The sequence below is a fragment of the Diplotaxodon limnothrissa genome, linkage group LG10 (assembly GCF_057381915.1).
Source record: "Diplotaxodon limnothrissa isolate DT_005_m linkage group LG10, D_limnothrissa_male_GT1.1, whole genome shotgun sequence".
NCBI lineage: Eukaryota > Metazoa > Chordata > Actinopteri > Cichliformes > Cichlidae > Diplotaxodon > Diplotaxodon limnothrissa.
Window position 1 is genome coordinate 21,359,014 of NC_140605.1, and position 15,719 is coordinate 21,374,732.

The following is a 15,719-nucleotide window of genomic DNA, read 5'->3' on the forward strand; positions in this document are numbered from 1 at the left end:
TTTGGACCGTCCAGTTGTCTGTATGACTGCCGCAGTACATACATCACATTTGCACACTATCAGAAAGTGCAAACCAGCCCTGGTGGAGTGAGGAGCTGTAAAGAGAAGCAGAGTGCTGTTTATATTCTAAAAATGTTTTAAGTTTGTTTCAAAGATTCTGTACTGCAGCTTTAAATGTTTTCCAAAAGCACACATACACTTAACTCATCAGTGTTTCTCAAACTTTTTACAGTGTGGATCACCTGATAAAAATGTCAAGCTCTCCCAAGTACCACTATGAAAGCATGAAACTCATAAATCTTACAACACAAAATTAGTATCTGCAGTAAAGATTTTTTCATGCATTGTATACATTCTACCACAAGCAAAGTTGCCTCCATTTTTATATTCTTTTTTTTTAATATTATGTAATAATTTATTTGTAATAATTTATTCTGTTTTGGGAGTGTTTTTTATGTATCTGTATTATATTATACATACACATTAAAAGTGAATCTCTGTCCAAAACATGCACTCAGTTTACTTCTTACTCACTATGAGCATCATTCATTATTCTCCCCCAGTAATTAAGGTTAGGATATGTATTTTTTTTTTCCAATCCATTCTTCTTTAGCAGCATTTAAATAACCTTTATCAGATTTGATGGTTTTGTTACAGACTTTTCAAAAACGTGTTTTGCTTTTCTTTCACAAATGTGGGATTAAATTGTTAAAATGTACAAAACAGTGATGTCATGTTTTGTGACGAGGACCCAGGCACAGAGAGACTTGATGAATTTAAGAATCTTATGATTTAATAAAGAAATTTGCAGACTTGCACAGAGATGGTAAAATTATCATGACTGATAACAGAGAAGAAGACAACAGACGATGAGGACAGGGAGGATGCAGGGACCGAAAGAGACAGGGAAGAAGTCTCATTGTGACGAGTAAAGTGTATCTTGCCTGGCTGGGCAGCTCTCTGGGTGCTCAGCACCCCCAAAGCTCTGATCCTAGAATCGCCCCTGATTCCACCCCCTCCAGGATTTTCATATCTTTCACAATTGGATCAAGTATCTTAGAGAAGCCATATGTTCGGGATGTTGAACTTGGCAACTGTGAACATAATAAAATTGCATTATACATTTGAAATAAACACCAGAACAAGGCAAAGAAAGTGAAATTAAATAAATTGAGCAAAATAAACCTAAACAGTTGGTATAGCAGCTATTATAACATCATCCCCAAAGCTTGACTGATTCACATTATGAAACACGCAGGAAATGTTGACGTTTTTTACTCACCGCATTCCAAAAATGATCTGTAGGTCAGCTGGCCCTCAAAACTGATGTACTTTTGTTGTTCTCTGCACTTCACACGCACAGCTTGCATCCTTCATGATATGAAAAGGATATTTTTAAATAATTAGTTTTACTACAAATACATACAAAATTGAACAAAACACAGGCACACACAAAACACATAGGGCTTAAGAAACATCTAAAACTGCACACTTGTGCAGACTGCAACCATGTATGCTTTTCATTGTTAGTTACACAAATCATAGAAAAAATGCAAAAACTTTTCGAGTAAATCTGGAATCCCTTTTTTTGTGTAAGCTGTATTTGTTGTACCATCCCTCCTTTTGACACAAGGTCCTCCCATGAGTCAATGCATCAGGTCTTCTCCTCTGGGGTAGCTTGGCTCTGAATAGCCTGTAAATCTGTGTTAAAAGATGAAATTAGTGTGGTTCTGTGGTGGTCTGGTTCCATATTCTGTTTAACTCCTGGCTTTGCCACTGCCTCTGCGCTGCCAGAAAAACAGAATCTTTGAGTTAATATAAACTTCACATTTGCAAACACCTCTAGTTTATGGGAGTAATAAGGCATTCAGCCATACCAGTTTGACATGTGCAATGGATTTTCCTGAATTAGTTAAATCCATCCATCCATCTCAACTCTGCAGTCAAAAGTTTTGCCGTTTCAATTTACTCATGTAATCACAGTGATTTTAGTAAAGCTTGTTCACTTTCCACCCCAGCTTCCAGCAGCTCACAAAGGGAAAGTTAATGATGTGTGATAGGTCCTAACATCTTGTCGTCGCACCATGTTACAAAAAAGAAAGAGAAATTTGGCGATCTTGGCCCATGAGAAGTCCATAACAAATAACTTGGGTATGGATGAATTTGTTGAGAGTTTTTGGAAAGGCAAACAGCAACTCATTTTTCTTTTTTCCTCATGAGAGACTGCCACCTTGACATGGTCAGGGGGTTGGGTGCCTCAGTGACCCTAAGAGCTAGATCAGCAGAAGCTTAGCCTTCAGGTGGGACACCCAAGTTGGACAGGTCTTAGGGTAGAGGCCTTACAAAGTGCAATCCAAGTACATGACAAAAACAGGCATCCAGAGCACCTTTACACCGTGGGGTTAGTGCTTGTATCCACCTATCAAGAAGGGTATCAACTGTGGTGGAATTTTCTGTTAATAAAGTCTCCAACGCAATCAGCTGTGGCCAAGCTTTTAATTACTGCATGCAGGAGAGCTAACACACATCTTTGTGGGAGTTATTAATACAGCAAATATTCTCGTAAAGCACAGTTTCTCTTCTTTTCAAAACCATTCGCATTTTCTCTCTAGCGTAAATGATGACGGAGTTAAAGTCATTTAAAGAGCGCTTGTAAAATGGGCCTGGCGTCGGGCCCATGGTCAATAATTGGTTATTTTCAGGTATGCATAAGCAGATGCAACTTTTGTTCCTGAGAAAAGACAAAAGAAATGCAAATAAATGTGTAAATGTACACAGACCAACTCATTTATCAACAATGCCAAAATGTTTTGTAAACCAAGACGTCAACAATCTTGACGTCTTGGTTTACAAATAGTTTGGCTACAAAATGGAGCTTCTGCATTGCTTATTCTTTTAACATTTTGACAGTCAGTGAAGGTAATTAGAAATAAATGATTACTTTCTTGATCTTTTGCTGTATATTTGTTTTTTATCTATTGAGTGTAGTTGCACTTAATTTGTTCACCTTTTTCCTGTAGATATGATGGCACGCAAAGCTGGCGTCATAGCTGCTGGACTTAAGGTGCTGATTTCCTCCTATAATAACAAATTATAGGATATTAATAATGAATAAATCATTTCTATACCTTAACGACATTATCTTAATTTCTGAACTAGTTGTGCATAAATTTCACAGACCGGAAAAGAGGCACCGCGACAAGGCGTAGGGAGTGTGGTGCCGTCCGTAGTCCTTGAAATGAACGAAGGTGCATCTTGTGAAGAGAGTCTGCGTATTCCTAATGGTCGTGGAGAGTCCTCAAATCGTGGTAGGAAGAGTGAAATATTAAGCAGTTTATTTTCCATATAGTTTTTGTTTTCTGGAAAAAATAAGCTTTGTAGAAAACTCAGTTATTCTGAGACCTGCCTTAGATATAGATGCACCAAAATCACGTGTTTTCATGATTTAGGTGCGGTCAAAATAATCATATTGAATGTTCTTTTGATTTTAACAGACACAGTACACTGGGTACACTGGTTGTGTTAGTAATTGGAAATTATTGATTCATTGGTTCACCTTTCTCCTGCAGGTACATTGGCCCCCAAAACTGGCATCCAAGCCACTGGACTTAAGGTGCTGATTATCTTACTGGTGAGTGATAAATGAACTGAAAGAAATTAATAATTTAAAAACTGCTTTTTGCATTTATTTGACTATTATTTTTCTAATGTTAACATTTTTGATGATCTGAAACATGTTAGTGTCAATTAAACAAAACAAAGAACATGATACAATCTAGTAAGAGTGGTCAGTTGCCTGGATCCAGCCACTCTTACTAGATTGTATCATGTCATCTCTACAAGAACAAATTAAGTTGCTGAATTTCATGCAGATGCTACATGATTTAATTATGTTCACCATAGAAACATGGAATTATTTAGTTCAAGTTACAAGTTTGGATCTTGTGCATGTAGCAACCACCCAATTTCATTTTTTTGAGTGTAGGAATAACTTAAATATAATTCTTTTTTTCTTGTTTATTTTTTGTTCCCAGGAGCTTTGGGATTGGTGCAGTCGACGTGCTATAATGCCTACCAGCAGCTGCAACTCTACTGAAGAGTGCTGTGTCACATATGCCAAGTGTGTCTCATGTGGCACATGTGACACAGAGACATTGGGCAGTTTTTTGGGCCATAATCGTAAATTGTTTATATATAATATATGGCCATATGAAATACATACCAATACATTCTTGCTTCTCAGTAAATCTGTTTGTCTAGTGAGAATAGGTGGGAAACCACGTGGAAGTGGTTTTCTCCTGTATGATAATTTTGTCCTTACAAACGCTCATGTTATTAAATCTGCTTATAATTTTAAGACTGATCAGCTTACTAATAACATCACTGTTACTTTTTCATATGAAATTCAAGAATCTATGTGTGATTGTGTAGCTGTAGAAGACGTTGTTTGCTATGGTTTTGATAATAAGCGTGACTGGGCTTTGTTAAAGGTCAATGACAGTTTGCCACTGCCCAATGGTCTTTTACCACACGTTAAGTCAGTTTCTGACACTGAATGTTCTAACATCTTCATTATTGGACATCCTAATGTGGAAGTAAAACAAGTAGATGTTTGTTCAGTTGTTTGTCCTGAGAACCGCAGACAGGCTGTGGAGGAGAATTGGAGGAAAAATCCAGGTTCCAATGATGATTACGTTAATCGTGTGCTAAAAGAAATTCCAGAACTCAATGACATACTGGCATACAAATCTAAATTTCGTCAGGGCTCTTCTGGTTCTCCTGTGTTTAACGAGGAAGGTAATCTTGTTGCAATGCATTCAAGAGGATACCTTTACCGTGATGCTAAGGGTCAGCCTCAGAGCCTCATGGATTTCGGTTATCTTTTGTCTAGCATCATCAAGGACATTGAATTGCAGATGGTGTAGAACAGCGGTCCCCAACCTTTCTTTGCGCCACAGACCGGTTTAATCTCAGACAATATTTTCACAGACTCGCCTTTAAGGTGTCACAGATGAATACAACAAAATAGAATAATACAACCAAGACAAAAACTGTGGTATTTTGTAAATATAATAATAAATACGAATTCACTGTGTAATTGTGTAACTTTATTAGCAGCGTCCTCCTGAAAATGCTTTGACAACATTGAGAGTAACATCGTCCTCTCTCTTAATGCTTTCTAGGCGCTATGGTAACATGTAAATATTTCTTTCAAATTGAGACACACAACTACGAAGACCCAGGGAAAGTGAGTTAACAATAAAATCCCTGAAAACCATAAATTTCACACCCAAGCCTCAACTCTCATGGCCCAGCACCAAACGACTCACGGACGGATACTGGTCCCTGGCCCGGAGTTTGGGGACCGCTGGTGGAGAAGAAAAGTTTTTCCGTGTTTTAGTGATGTGTCGGTTGCAAACGAAACGGCTCTTAGAGCCGACTCTTTGAAGTGAACGACGCGAGCCGGCTCCTTATTGGGAGCCATGGTTTTTTTTTTATCTTCCTCTCACCCTCTCTCTCGCACATTTTTTCCGCTTCACTCTGCATGCGAGCAGTGTGCTTTGTGCTAGGGAGAGGGGGGAGGGGCGGTAGTTACACTCGCAGTAGCACAGGAACAGAGCAGGAGGGAAAGAGAGAGAAAGAGAGCCAGGGACAACAACTTCACATTAGAAAGGTATAGTAATCATCCACAACTATTTTCAGTTGCGGATGATAAAGGATTCAGAAAGCTTATTCATGCAGGTCTATGTGACAGAGAATGTGCATCTTCTTTTTGTTTTCATATTTTAATTTATATTTAATTGTGTTGTGGTTTGCAGTGTTTTGTGTTGTTTCACTTGTTTCACAGCCGGTTCTCTAAAAAGAGACGGAAATCCCATCACTACCGTGTTGACTTCTTGACTCATGTAATTTGTGAATCAAAAATACATTTATCATTGAAACCAAACTGCGTTCTGAGCTTTATTGAACAAAGCCTTTCCTGAGAGATCACCACAGCATGAACAGTCTTCATACCAACAACGATACAGAAAATCATGTGTGTGCATAGTGCTATTTATTTTGCAGTTGTAGCAAATTTTCTCACAGTCATGGAGACAACTGTTTGATAACTAAGGCTCAAAGTTGAATCGTGACCCCAGCTTATTGACGATTTGGGGCCTTTTCTGTACTAGCAAAAATAAAGAGATATGAAAACAATGAAGAAACTCATGAAACTCAGTAACTCTGTTTGTCAAGTGAGAATAAACGGGAAACCACAAGGAGGTGGTTGTAATGACTGGGCTTTGTCAAAGCTCAATGCTGATCAGACATTGCCTGATGGTCTCTTAACACACAGTGGATTCGTTTGCCACAGTGGTGGAATTTGCATTATCGAATATCCGGATGACAGTCTGTTTGACTGTTTCACAGGCAACCATGGTCAAGTTGTGGAGAGGCGCAGGAGAGGTAATCAAGACTGTGTTCATCTTATTACTAACTGTTTAACAACGCAAACACTTTCTAACTTATAAGTCTTGTTTACATTGTGGCAACTCCAGCTTTCCTGTCTTTAAAGAGTATGGCAATGCTGTTGCAATGCATACAGGAGGCGATTTATACAATGAAACAAGGGGTCGAAACCAAAGTGTTATAGAGTTTGGGCATCCTTTTTCTGATATAATTGAACAGCAAGACTTTTTGGTTGGTGTGAAGAAGATTGTCGAGGGCAGAAATCTCACAAAGTTTAAAAATATAGTAAAAAATTCAGTGGCTGTAGACGAGAGTTTAAAGACTTTCTTTGAATTCTTCCCTGGGAAAGAGGAGATTGAGCCCATGGATATTAACCGAGTTCACAGAAGGTTAACTGCAGAAAGAAGATAAAGTGAGAACAGTTTGACCAGTTGTGACTTTTTATAAGGTCAGGACACTTGTTCAAAAAAAGATGAAATTGTTATCGCCTTATACACACATTTTTCCTAAACAACTGCTGCATCATGTACTATAAATAATTGTAATAATAATAATAAATGTATCCTGATTCTGTGCTGTTAAAGTGCAACGTCCAGTTAAATTTGAAGAAACCAAGAGAATCTGCTCAGCTATTAAAGGGCTCAAATTGTATAGATGTGATAAATATCATGTTGAGGTTTCTCCTTTGTTTTGTGACATTTACAAAGTAAATGTTAAAACCCTCAAACAACCCTCAAATTTCAACAGGTTTAATTTTTTTACCTGTTCTACTTTTGTGTTTCAATTTAAATGCATTATTTCACATTTAAAATTAATTTAGGATGAGTATATATGGAGTGTTGATCAAAGGTTTCAAAATATGATACCTTGTCAATATTTTCAATATTATCATTTTATACTCAAAATATAGATTTTGAATGAATCTGGGTCACTTTCAGCATTTCTCAGATTTATTTTCAGTAAATATCTGACCTACACACAATGAACAGAATACTGACCCGATCAAAAGATGCAGATTTACTGTAGGCTTTGATTGTTTTATTTTTTAACTAGGGTTGTAGGATTGGCCTCCCAGACCCTGCATGTGTTGAACAAGAATTGATGGGTATTCACTGATACTGATGTTAAAAGAAAAATGAAAAAGGTCCTCTGGAACTGCAAGATAATTGACTCCTATTGACTCCTCACTCCTATTTTACCAACTCACTGAGGAGAATAAAGAGTTTTGTTGCTGAGAGGTTCCTCGTAGGCATTCAAACTCCCACAAGTCATTAACCCACAGGTATCAGTTGCTCATCAGGTCACACTGAAAGTAGTCATGTGTTTCATATTTCAGTGATGCTGATGGCTGATAATTTACACTGAAAACAACTTGGGAATTCAATTTGTATTTAGTCCCAACTTTCTGAATAAATAAAGGGTTGATACTGAAAGAACTTTTTTTTTTCATCCTGTACTTTCACAGCCAGACCGTTTCAGTATTCATCATTCAGTCTCTCTGTTTTCATACTTAGTATCACATCCAAGCAATAACAGTATAAAATGGTGTGTCCTTATTTGAATTTTTTATGTTTTCATTTACAGAACATACAGCACATTGTGTACCGTGGTTTTTTTTTTGTTTTTGTTTTTTTGTTTTTTCATTTTGTCATACCATATTTGATCTATCTCAACCGTCCTTCTCACAGATGTTTTGAAAAAAGACGAGTGGGTGAGATTTCTTGACAAACTTGTTTCAGCTCACGCTAGAATACTCCTCCTCTGTTATTGAGGAAGCCGCAGTCGACTCTGCGAGGGTAATGAAAAATACCTGTTGAAATCATCTCTCACAGACAAATTACAGAAGCTCTCAAGAACACCATTTCCTCCTTCAAGAGATCAACATGATTCATCATGTTGGCCTGTTGTAGATATATTCTGGGTTAACTCTTAGCCATCACTGGCTTTTTAGGGATAATCATCATCTGTGTTCTCCCAATGTGGATTATCAGAGTTTTCATTGATGCCAACAACACCATTTCTTATGTGCTGTGGGAGGACTGCATGTTACAGAGAACTGGACACATGGAATGCAACACCTACAGTTCTCTGCTGACCTTACCTCATGATCTGAAGGCTGCCAGAGTGTTCATCATCATTGCCATCACATTGAGTTGTTTGGGATTCTGCTTGGTGTGGTTGGGAGCAAGCGCACAAATTTTGTGCACATGAAAGGAAAAAGAGCAAAGTGAATTTTGTTTCTGGAATTCTCTTCATCATTGCAGCAGTTTTAGTGCTCATGCCACTAAGGTTGACAACCTACGCCATCTTCAGTCATTTCCATCGTCCTTTCCAAGCAAACTCTCAAACCTGATATCTTTCCTGGATGCATTTTGAGGAAACAAGAAACCCAAGTCAATCTAAGTGCATGTATGTCAATTTATGTTATAGCTTATATTTCATTTTTACAAAAGAATCATATTATTTTTTCTGGTAGATTATTACAAATTAGCCTATCTACATAAACTATAGACTCAGATGCTAAATAACAATGTTTTTTTTAGCGATTTTAACACACACCATTTGCAGTTAATTTGGGAATTTAATTAACTTTAAGAACTTTGAGAACTTTGAGTACAGAGTTGGGTAGTTGAAAGAGTCCTTTACTTTTAGTCATGATTGTCATTTTCATATATAAAAATTCTTTATTTAACAGAGTCTCATCTGGTTACATTTACAAGCATGACCAATTGCTGGGACATAATTTGAAGCTGTTAGATGTGCCGTCACTTTGTTTTGGTTTCCTACCTTCACCAGGTACTTAATAAGTATAACAGCAACACAGCAATTGAAAAAAGGGGCCCTACAACCAAGTTCAGCATACCCAGGATAACTTTACATTTACATATAACTGAGGCCATTATGGTTCTCACTCATATTTCAAGTAGCATAGCCTGGGGACCCATACTGGATGTGTACTGTTGGGATTTATGTTTATCTGTAAGGCTCCGTATCAGTCCAAGGAAGGCTGATATGGATAACAAAAAGATCTTCTGGTCAAAATAACCACAATGTGTTAAATGATGGTTAAAGTGAAGAGGCAGAATCATTTAACACAAAGCCAGAGTGTTGAAGAACCTGAGACTGGACCAGTGGCTGCAGAGTCCATACCTATGTTTCCACTTCTACATCCCTTCTTATTTATGAACTCAACTCAACTAATGATAAAGAATGCAGAAACTACATTAAAGCGCCTCCAGGAGCTTTTTTATAGTTAAACAAAGGGAAACTGACCCATTGAGACAACTGTTGGAAGAAGAAGCAGCCCAAAGACTGGAGATGTGTCAAAAACAGGATCAACGAAATGAAAAAGAAATGGAAAAATTAACAGAAGAAATGCTGAAACATCAGGTGGCAGAGAAGAACACGGAGGCCGCCAACACAAAGGCAAGGCCTGGACAAATATTGCTAACACCCATGAATTTGAAGATAGAGATACAATAGCAGCAACAACAGCCATGCCCAGCAGCTCCAGCAACGTGGGGAACGCCTCCAAACCAGGGCATTGTGCATCATCAGCAAATATTATGGCGAGGAATCGGAACGAGAAGAAGCTCAAGGGGCCCACCAGCCTCCAACAAGTGGACAGCTGCTACAAAGAGGACACTGGAAGAGGAACTGCAAAGTGGGAAAAGAGACATACTGTTCTGTATGCGACAGCCTAAAGCACAACCACAGCGGGAGGAAGCAGTTGTAAGGAAGGAGATCCCTTCAAAACCACCAAACAAGCCCAAATCAAGTTGCAGCTCTTGCCCCTCCTGATTATTCTGAATTATTTTAGTTGAATGTTTCTGAAAAAGGTGGTGTTGTAAATGCTGTCCTTTTTCAGAAACTGCTATACACTAAAAGACAGAGGCAAGACAAAAGCAAAAAGCAAGGCAGTTAATGCAAATTCAGTACCACTCCATCAACAGAGAAGAAAGATGCATGTTGAATTTTTAAAAACTGTTTAATGAAGATGAATGCTTCTGGGAGAGACAACGACACATTTCGAACACTTCTAACTCTTTAACGTTCTTCTCTTTCTTTGTTATTGCAGCTTTAATTCAATCAATCAATCAATCAATTAAGCCTTTTATTTGTCACATTCAGATTTTTGTCTCTTCACCTTAAAACCGATCTTTTTAGTAATATTATTACTGTGTTTCTATGTAAGGAGAATTTGCCTTTGAATCTCATCCTGCAGCTTTGTCTGGACTGTCTTACACACTCCGGTACACTAGATGGCGATCTGCTGGTCCAGCAAACAGGAAACACGCAAGCATTAGACAGAAAAGGCGCGAAACTTGTCTGCGTTTGCGGCTACAGGCACTTGGTTTTCACGCTTTAGGTAAGTGTTCAAAGAAACAAAACAAAAAACACCTTAAATGGCTCATTTTCGTCAATTTATATGGACTCCTAAAGTGCGTGAACATGCACACGCTAGCAAATGGGTATGGGAAGCCTTCTCGGCACTTTTCTAAACCGTCTGGTTAAGAAATGGCGGAAAAAACGCCATTTAATAAGTGGGAGGTCCTGCTACACAAGAGACAGGAGTGATTGAGAGGACGTTTAAAAGGGGCAACTTTCCTGAAAAAACTTTTATTTACAACCAGAATCATCTTTATTGCTTCACCTCCACGTATTGCTCGTGATAGACTACCCAATTTGACAAGTACTGCTCACCTTTATGCTTTTCACAGCAAATTGCTGTCAACATTACAGCCAGATGTCGTACTGCTGTTGGTGTCACCCGAAATCGTGCAATATATCCTGCAGAGTGTGCATGACTATGTTCCTGCATGTTTTCGTTCATCCTCTAAAACAAAAGTTTTTTTGTTGTTTTTTTTCCAGAATTGAATACTTATTGCAATACAAACACAGCATCCAATATCTAATATGCATGCCTTAGACATGAAAGTTTGAAGAAACATGCACCCGTCTCGTATTATCTGACAGATTTCACTAGTTTGACTGTAAGTGCCCTCAGCGGGGCTGTGACCTTGGCCTGAGTGTGTTTTTGCTCTTTTCTGGTTTAGGTACCGCCCTTGCTGCCAGTTGGACAGAGGAGACCCAGACAGGGCGCTCATCCTCCTTATAGTGTGTTTGGTGTGTGATTTATTACAAAAACAAAGAGCAGTAGTAATATAACTTATTACTAATAATATTTATTTTCTTAGGTGTCGCTTTAGCTCCACCATCTCTTTTTGTTTTGAAATGGACAATTTTCCCTGCTTGCCACCTTTTTTCCACTAAGACTTTTCTTAATTTAAATCTCCTGGACTTCCTGGAGTATATAACACTGGCAGATACTTGTTTCTGCATTGTCTCTGTTTATCTTGGCTTGTTTTTTTAGTAGCCCACAGTTGTATTAATTATTTTTAACTTTAATTACCTTTTTTGTTTTTAGGGTTGCATTTTAAGGAATTTTGTTTTGGATTATCTTCAGATGTTGTCACATTTAAGAATTATGTGTGATGTAATGCAGCCCAATTTTTAAAACTTCTGTAATCTACAATTGGCATATGTTATCTGCTTTTGTGTTTCTATGCACTTCCTTTGGCATTGAAGTTGATCTTAATAAATCACATTGACATTAATGCACACAGTGAAATGTGTTGTGTAATTGATTAAAAATCACTTTTCTTCAGGTAAGAAACTGCAGTACCTGTTTGTCACATTCAACAGGAAGAATGACGAGCAGAAATAACACTCCAAGAGACAATTTTAAGGTGCTGATTTTCTCATGTAATGAAGTTTATGAAGCAGTTAAAGTTGTTATGAATGAATTTATGTACAGGGATGTTTTGATTTGTAAGGTTATGGCGTACATACAATACACTGCTCAAACTTGATAATCAACAGTGTAATACAAAATGTGTTAAACTTAACCAGACAGGGAGCATAAGTCACTGAATCAGTTTAATTTGCTTTAGTGCAATAAGGGACACTGGAATGGCAACAAGACCACCCCCAGAAAAACTGTTTTACAGGTGTTGAGTACATACCATTGCTTATATAGATGCTCCATCCTGGAGGAGCTTGACTGCCTGTGCGTCCTAAATGTCACTACAGGTATTGTCTCATGGTGCAAGCAGTAACAAGGACCATAGCAAAAATCAGAACTAGATAAAGGTTAGTCTTGAGCAATGGTCTGTGGAAAGTATTCCATTTTTGACAGTTGTCTCGTTGCCTCTCCAGTGCTCTAGTCACTGCACACAAAAACAGGTGAAATGGACTCTCAATGCTTTGTAATTATATCAGTTTACCAATAGTACCTAACTCTTATAATGGACATTATTTTCTTTTAAAAACTGTATACTACATCTGCGTTAATGTTCCTCTCTGTTACTTCAAGGAATCAACACACTCCCAGGATAAGGAAAATATTCCACCTCCTCATCTAAATACTGCTGCAAAGGTAAAGGTTTATTCATTATTTCTTTTCTGTGTTGGCAATAAAAAGAAATGGATAAAATACCCACATATTTTCAGGCAGTTTAATTGAGTTATAGGTGTACCTGTTTTTTGTTAGCTAGGAATGTTTTAATAGTGCAAAGTGACTTAAGAACATGTTAGTAATTGAATAGAATAAGATTCCCCTGTAAGAGAGACCTGATTGTTTGTTCTTCCTAGGACGAAGAGCCTCATCTGACCCATTCTTTTGAGTGGAGTTACAGGAAGAACAGCTATACCCATACCTGCAATCAAGCGCAAACTATTGAGGACTGCCTGAAGAAAAGTCCAAAATTCAAAGCAGCTGCAGAAAAGCAGGATGGCAAAGAGCTTGTTATTGTAAGAAGTGGGAAAGCAATCGCTTCACACTTTCCATGCAGAGTAATTAAAAATGAACGTCTGACTCTGAAGTTTGTCAAAGCTGTGGAGAAGCCAAAGAAACCAGTTAGCGTCTCTGGTTATCCCTGCAAAAAGAGACAATCTAACAAGCTTGTGATATTTCATGTCATAGCACGAGGAGGTAAAAATGTTGTCAGAATCCTGAAAAATCCTGACCTAAGAAAAGACATGCAGGAAATTACTGTTTACGCATACGAAGGGGAAAAAGTGAAGCAAGCTCTACGAAGAGATGGTCGTTTTCTCAATACCATGTTCAAAAAGAATTGCGTGCTCTTTAACATGCGCACTGAAGTGAACACAGAGATGTGCAATCTGGTTGACGACCTTGATAATGAAACTTTTAAGATCAAATTGCTCGACAAGTCTGATCCACCAGAAAGTCAGCCTGGCAGTCTTGATGACGCTTACGTGCTGCAGAGTGAATCTCTGGCAGGTCGTTCTGGTGGGTATGAGGAGCTTTCACAGCAGACTAACACAGTCAAATCAGAGACCGACAATGTAGCAGAAAAGAAACCAAATCTGTGTGGAAATATTTATTTAAAACAGATGCAAAATTGTTTGTCTTCAGAATTTAAAGACTCAATCAAAAGCAGCAAAAAACAAGCTCATGACCTTAATTTCGCCCAGAATCTTTTGCGTCTGGAGTTTGGGAGCAATGCTCAGTCGTGCCGAGAAGTAAAAACAATGAGGAAACTCATGGAACTCAGTCATTCTGTTTGTCAAGTAAGAATAAATGGGAAACCACAAGGAAGCGGTTTCCTCGTGTTCAGCAGATTTGTCCTCACAAATGCCCATGTTATTAAAGATTTCTGTAATGATAACGGCCGGCTTCATGAGCGGGTCACTGTCACTTTCTCTTATGAAAGTCTGGAGCAGAACGATGGCCTGATAGATGTGGAAGAGGTTTCTGGTTATGATTACTCACCTGATGTGTCAGGGACTGACTGGGCTTTGTTAAAGCTCAGTGATGTCCAGATATTGCCTGGTGGTCTCCTAACACACTGTGGATTCATTCGTCACAGTGGTGGAATTAGCATTGTTGGACATCCAGATGGTGGAACGAAAAAGATCGAATCTTGTTTGGTTGTTTCATCTGAGAACCGGAATCGGGTTGTGGAAAGGTATTACAGTAACAATAAAGAGCCTGTCCAGTTCGTTACTTGCAGGTTCTTTGAAAAAGTGGCAGTTGATCTTAAACAGCGCAAACACCTTCTGACTTACGAGTCTTGTTTGTATTTTGGGTCGTCTGGCTCTCCTGTCTTTAACGAGCACGGCGATGTTGTTGCAATGCATTCAGGAGGGTATGCCTACCCTGGTGTGATGGGTCAAAACCAGAGTGTCATAGAGTTTGGGTATCCCTTTTCTGACATCATTGAGCACATCATTATTCAAATGGTGGAGAGAGAAAAGTTTGATGTGTTGAAAGAATACCTCAGTTGCAAATGTGCTCGACAGCAAAACTTTTTGGTTGATGTGAAAAAGCTCGTTGAGAGCAGAAATCTCACAAGGTTTAAAAATGTAGTGAACAGTTCAGTGGCTGTAGATGACGAGAGTTTGAAGGCTTTCTTTGAATTCTTCTCTCGGAGAGAGCAGCCAGAGCCCATGGATATTAACTGAGTGCACAGAAGGTTAACTGCAGACAGAAGATAAAGTGAGAACAGTTCGAGCAGTAAAAGCAGTTGTTATTTTTAATAAGTCAGGACACTTGTTTAAAAAAAAAAAAAAGACTTTTTTTTTTCAATTTACTCTTTCACATAAGGTTTTGTTAAACAACTGATGCATCATGTACTATAAATAATATTAATAATAATAATGCATGTATGATGGTTCTGTGCTTTTGAAATGCAAGTAATAACGACTTTCCAATGTTGTGTCCGGTTAAATTTGAAGAATCTAAGAGAATCTGCTCCGATGTTAAAGAGCTCAAATAATATGGATGTGATAAATGTCATGTTGAGGTTTCTCATTTTGATGTGACATTTACACAGTACAGTCTCAAATAAGTCTGGTTTACATTTATACCCTTTGTACTGTTTTATATCTGTATTTTTTTTTTCTCTGTTTTGTGCATGCTTTATTTCAAGTTTAGAAATTTTGAATCAACTATGGCTGAATATATATGGAGTGTTGATCAAAGGCTTCAAAATATCATACCTTATCAATATTTTCAATATGACCAGTTTATATCAAATAAATATGGTTTGCTGTTTAGTTGCTTTTTATGCTGTTGTTTTTTAATCATATGAGAGCCTGAATCAGGGTCACTTTCAGATTTATTTTCAGTAAATATCTGCGCTACACACAATGAACAGAATACTGACCAGATCTAAAGATGCAGGTTTATTTTGCTGTACAGGGTTTGATTTATTTATTTATTTATTTTTTAACTAATTGTA

General features: G+C 37.9%; 1 protein-coding gene across 1 annotated transcript; it reads left to right on the plus strand.

Moving 5' to 3' along the window:
- The first annotated feature begins 12,161 nt into the window (after window positions 1-12,161).
- Window positions 12,162-14,940, plus strand: LOC146624408 (serine protease FAM111A-like). The gene is made up of 3 exons (XM_085363895.1): window positions 12,162-12,200; window positions 12,827-12,889; window positions 13,105-14,940. Exons 1-3 carry the CDS (start codon window positions 12,162-12,164, stop codon window positions 14,938-14,940), a joined length of 1,938 nt encoding a protein of 645 aa, XP_085220021.1.
- Window positions 14,941-15,719: the final 779 nt, after the last annotated feature.

Bases quoted from the DNA above. Each gene is read 5' to 3' on its own strand.
- LOC146624408 (XM_085363895.1), top strand. From the start codon at position 12,162: ATGACGAGCAGAAATAACACTCCAAGAGACAATTTTAAG. The intron at 12,201-12,826 runs GTGCTGATTTTC...TGTTACTTCAAG, and splicing joins CTCCAAGAGACAATTTTAAG to GAATCAACACACTCCCAGGA. The intron at 12,890-13,104 runs GTAAAGGTTTAT...TGTTCTTCCTAG, and splicing joins ATCTAAATACTGCTGCAAAG to GACGAAGAGCCTCATCTGAC.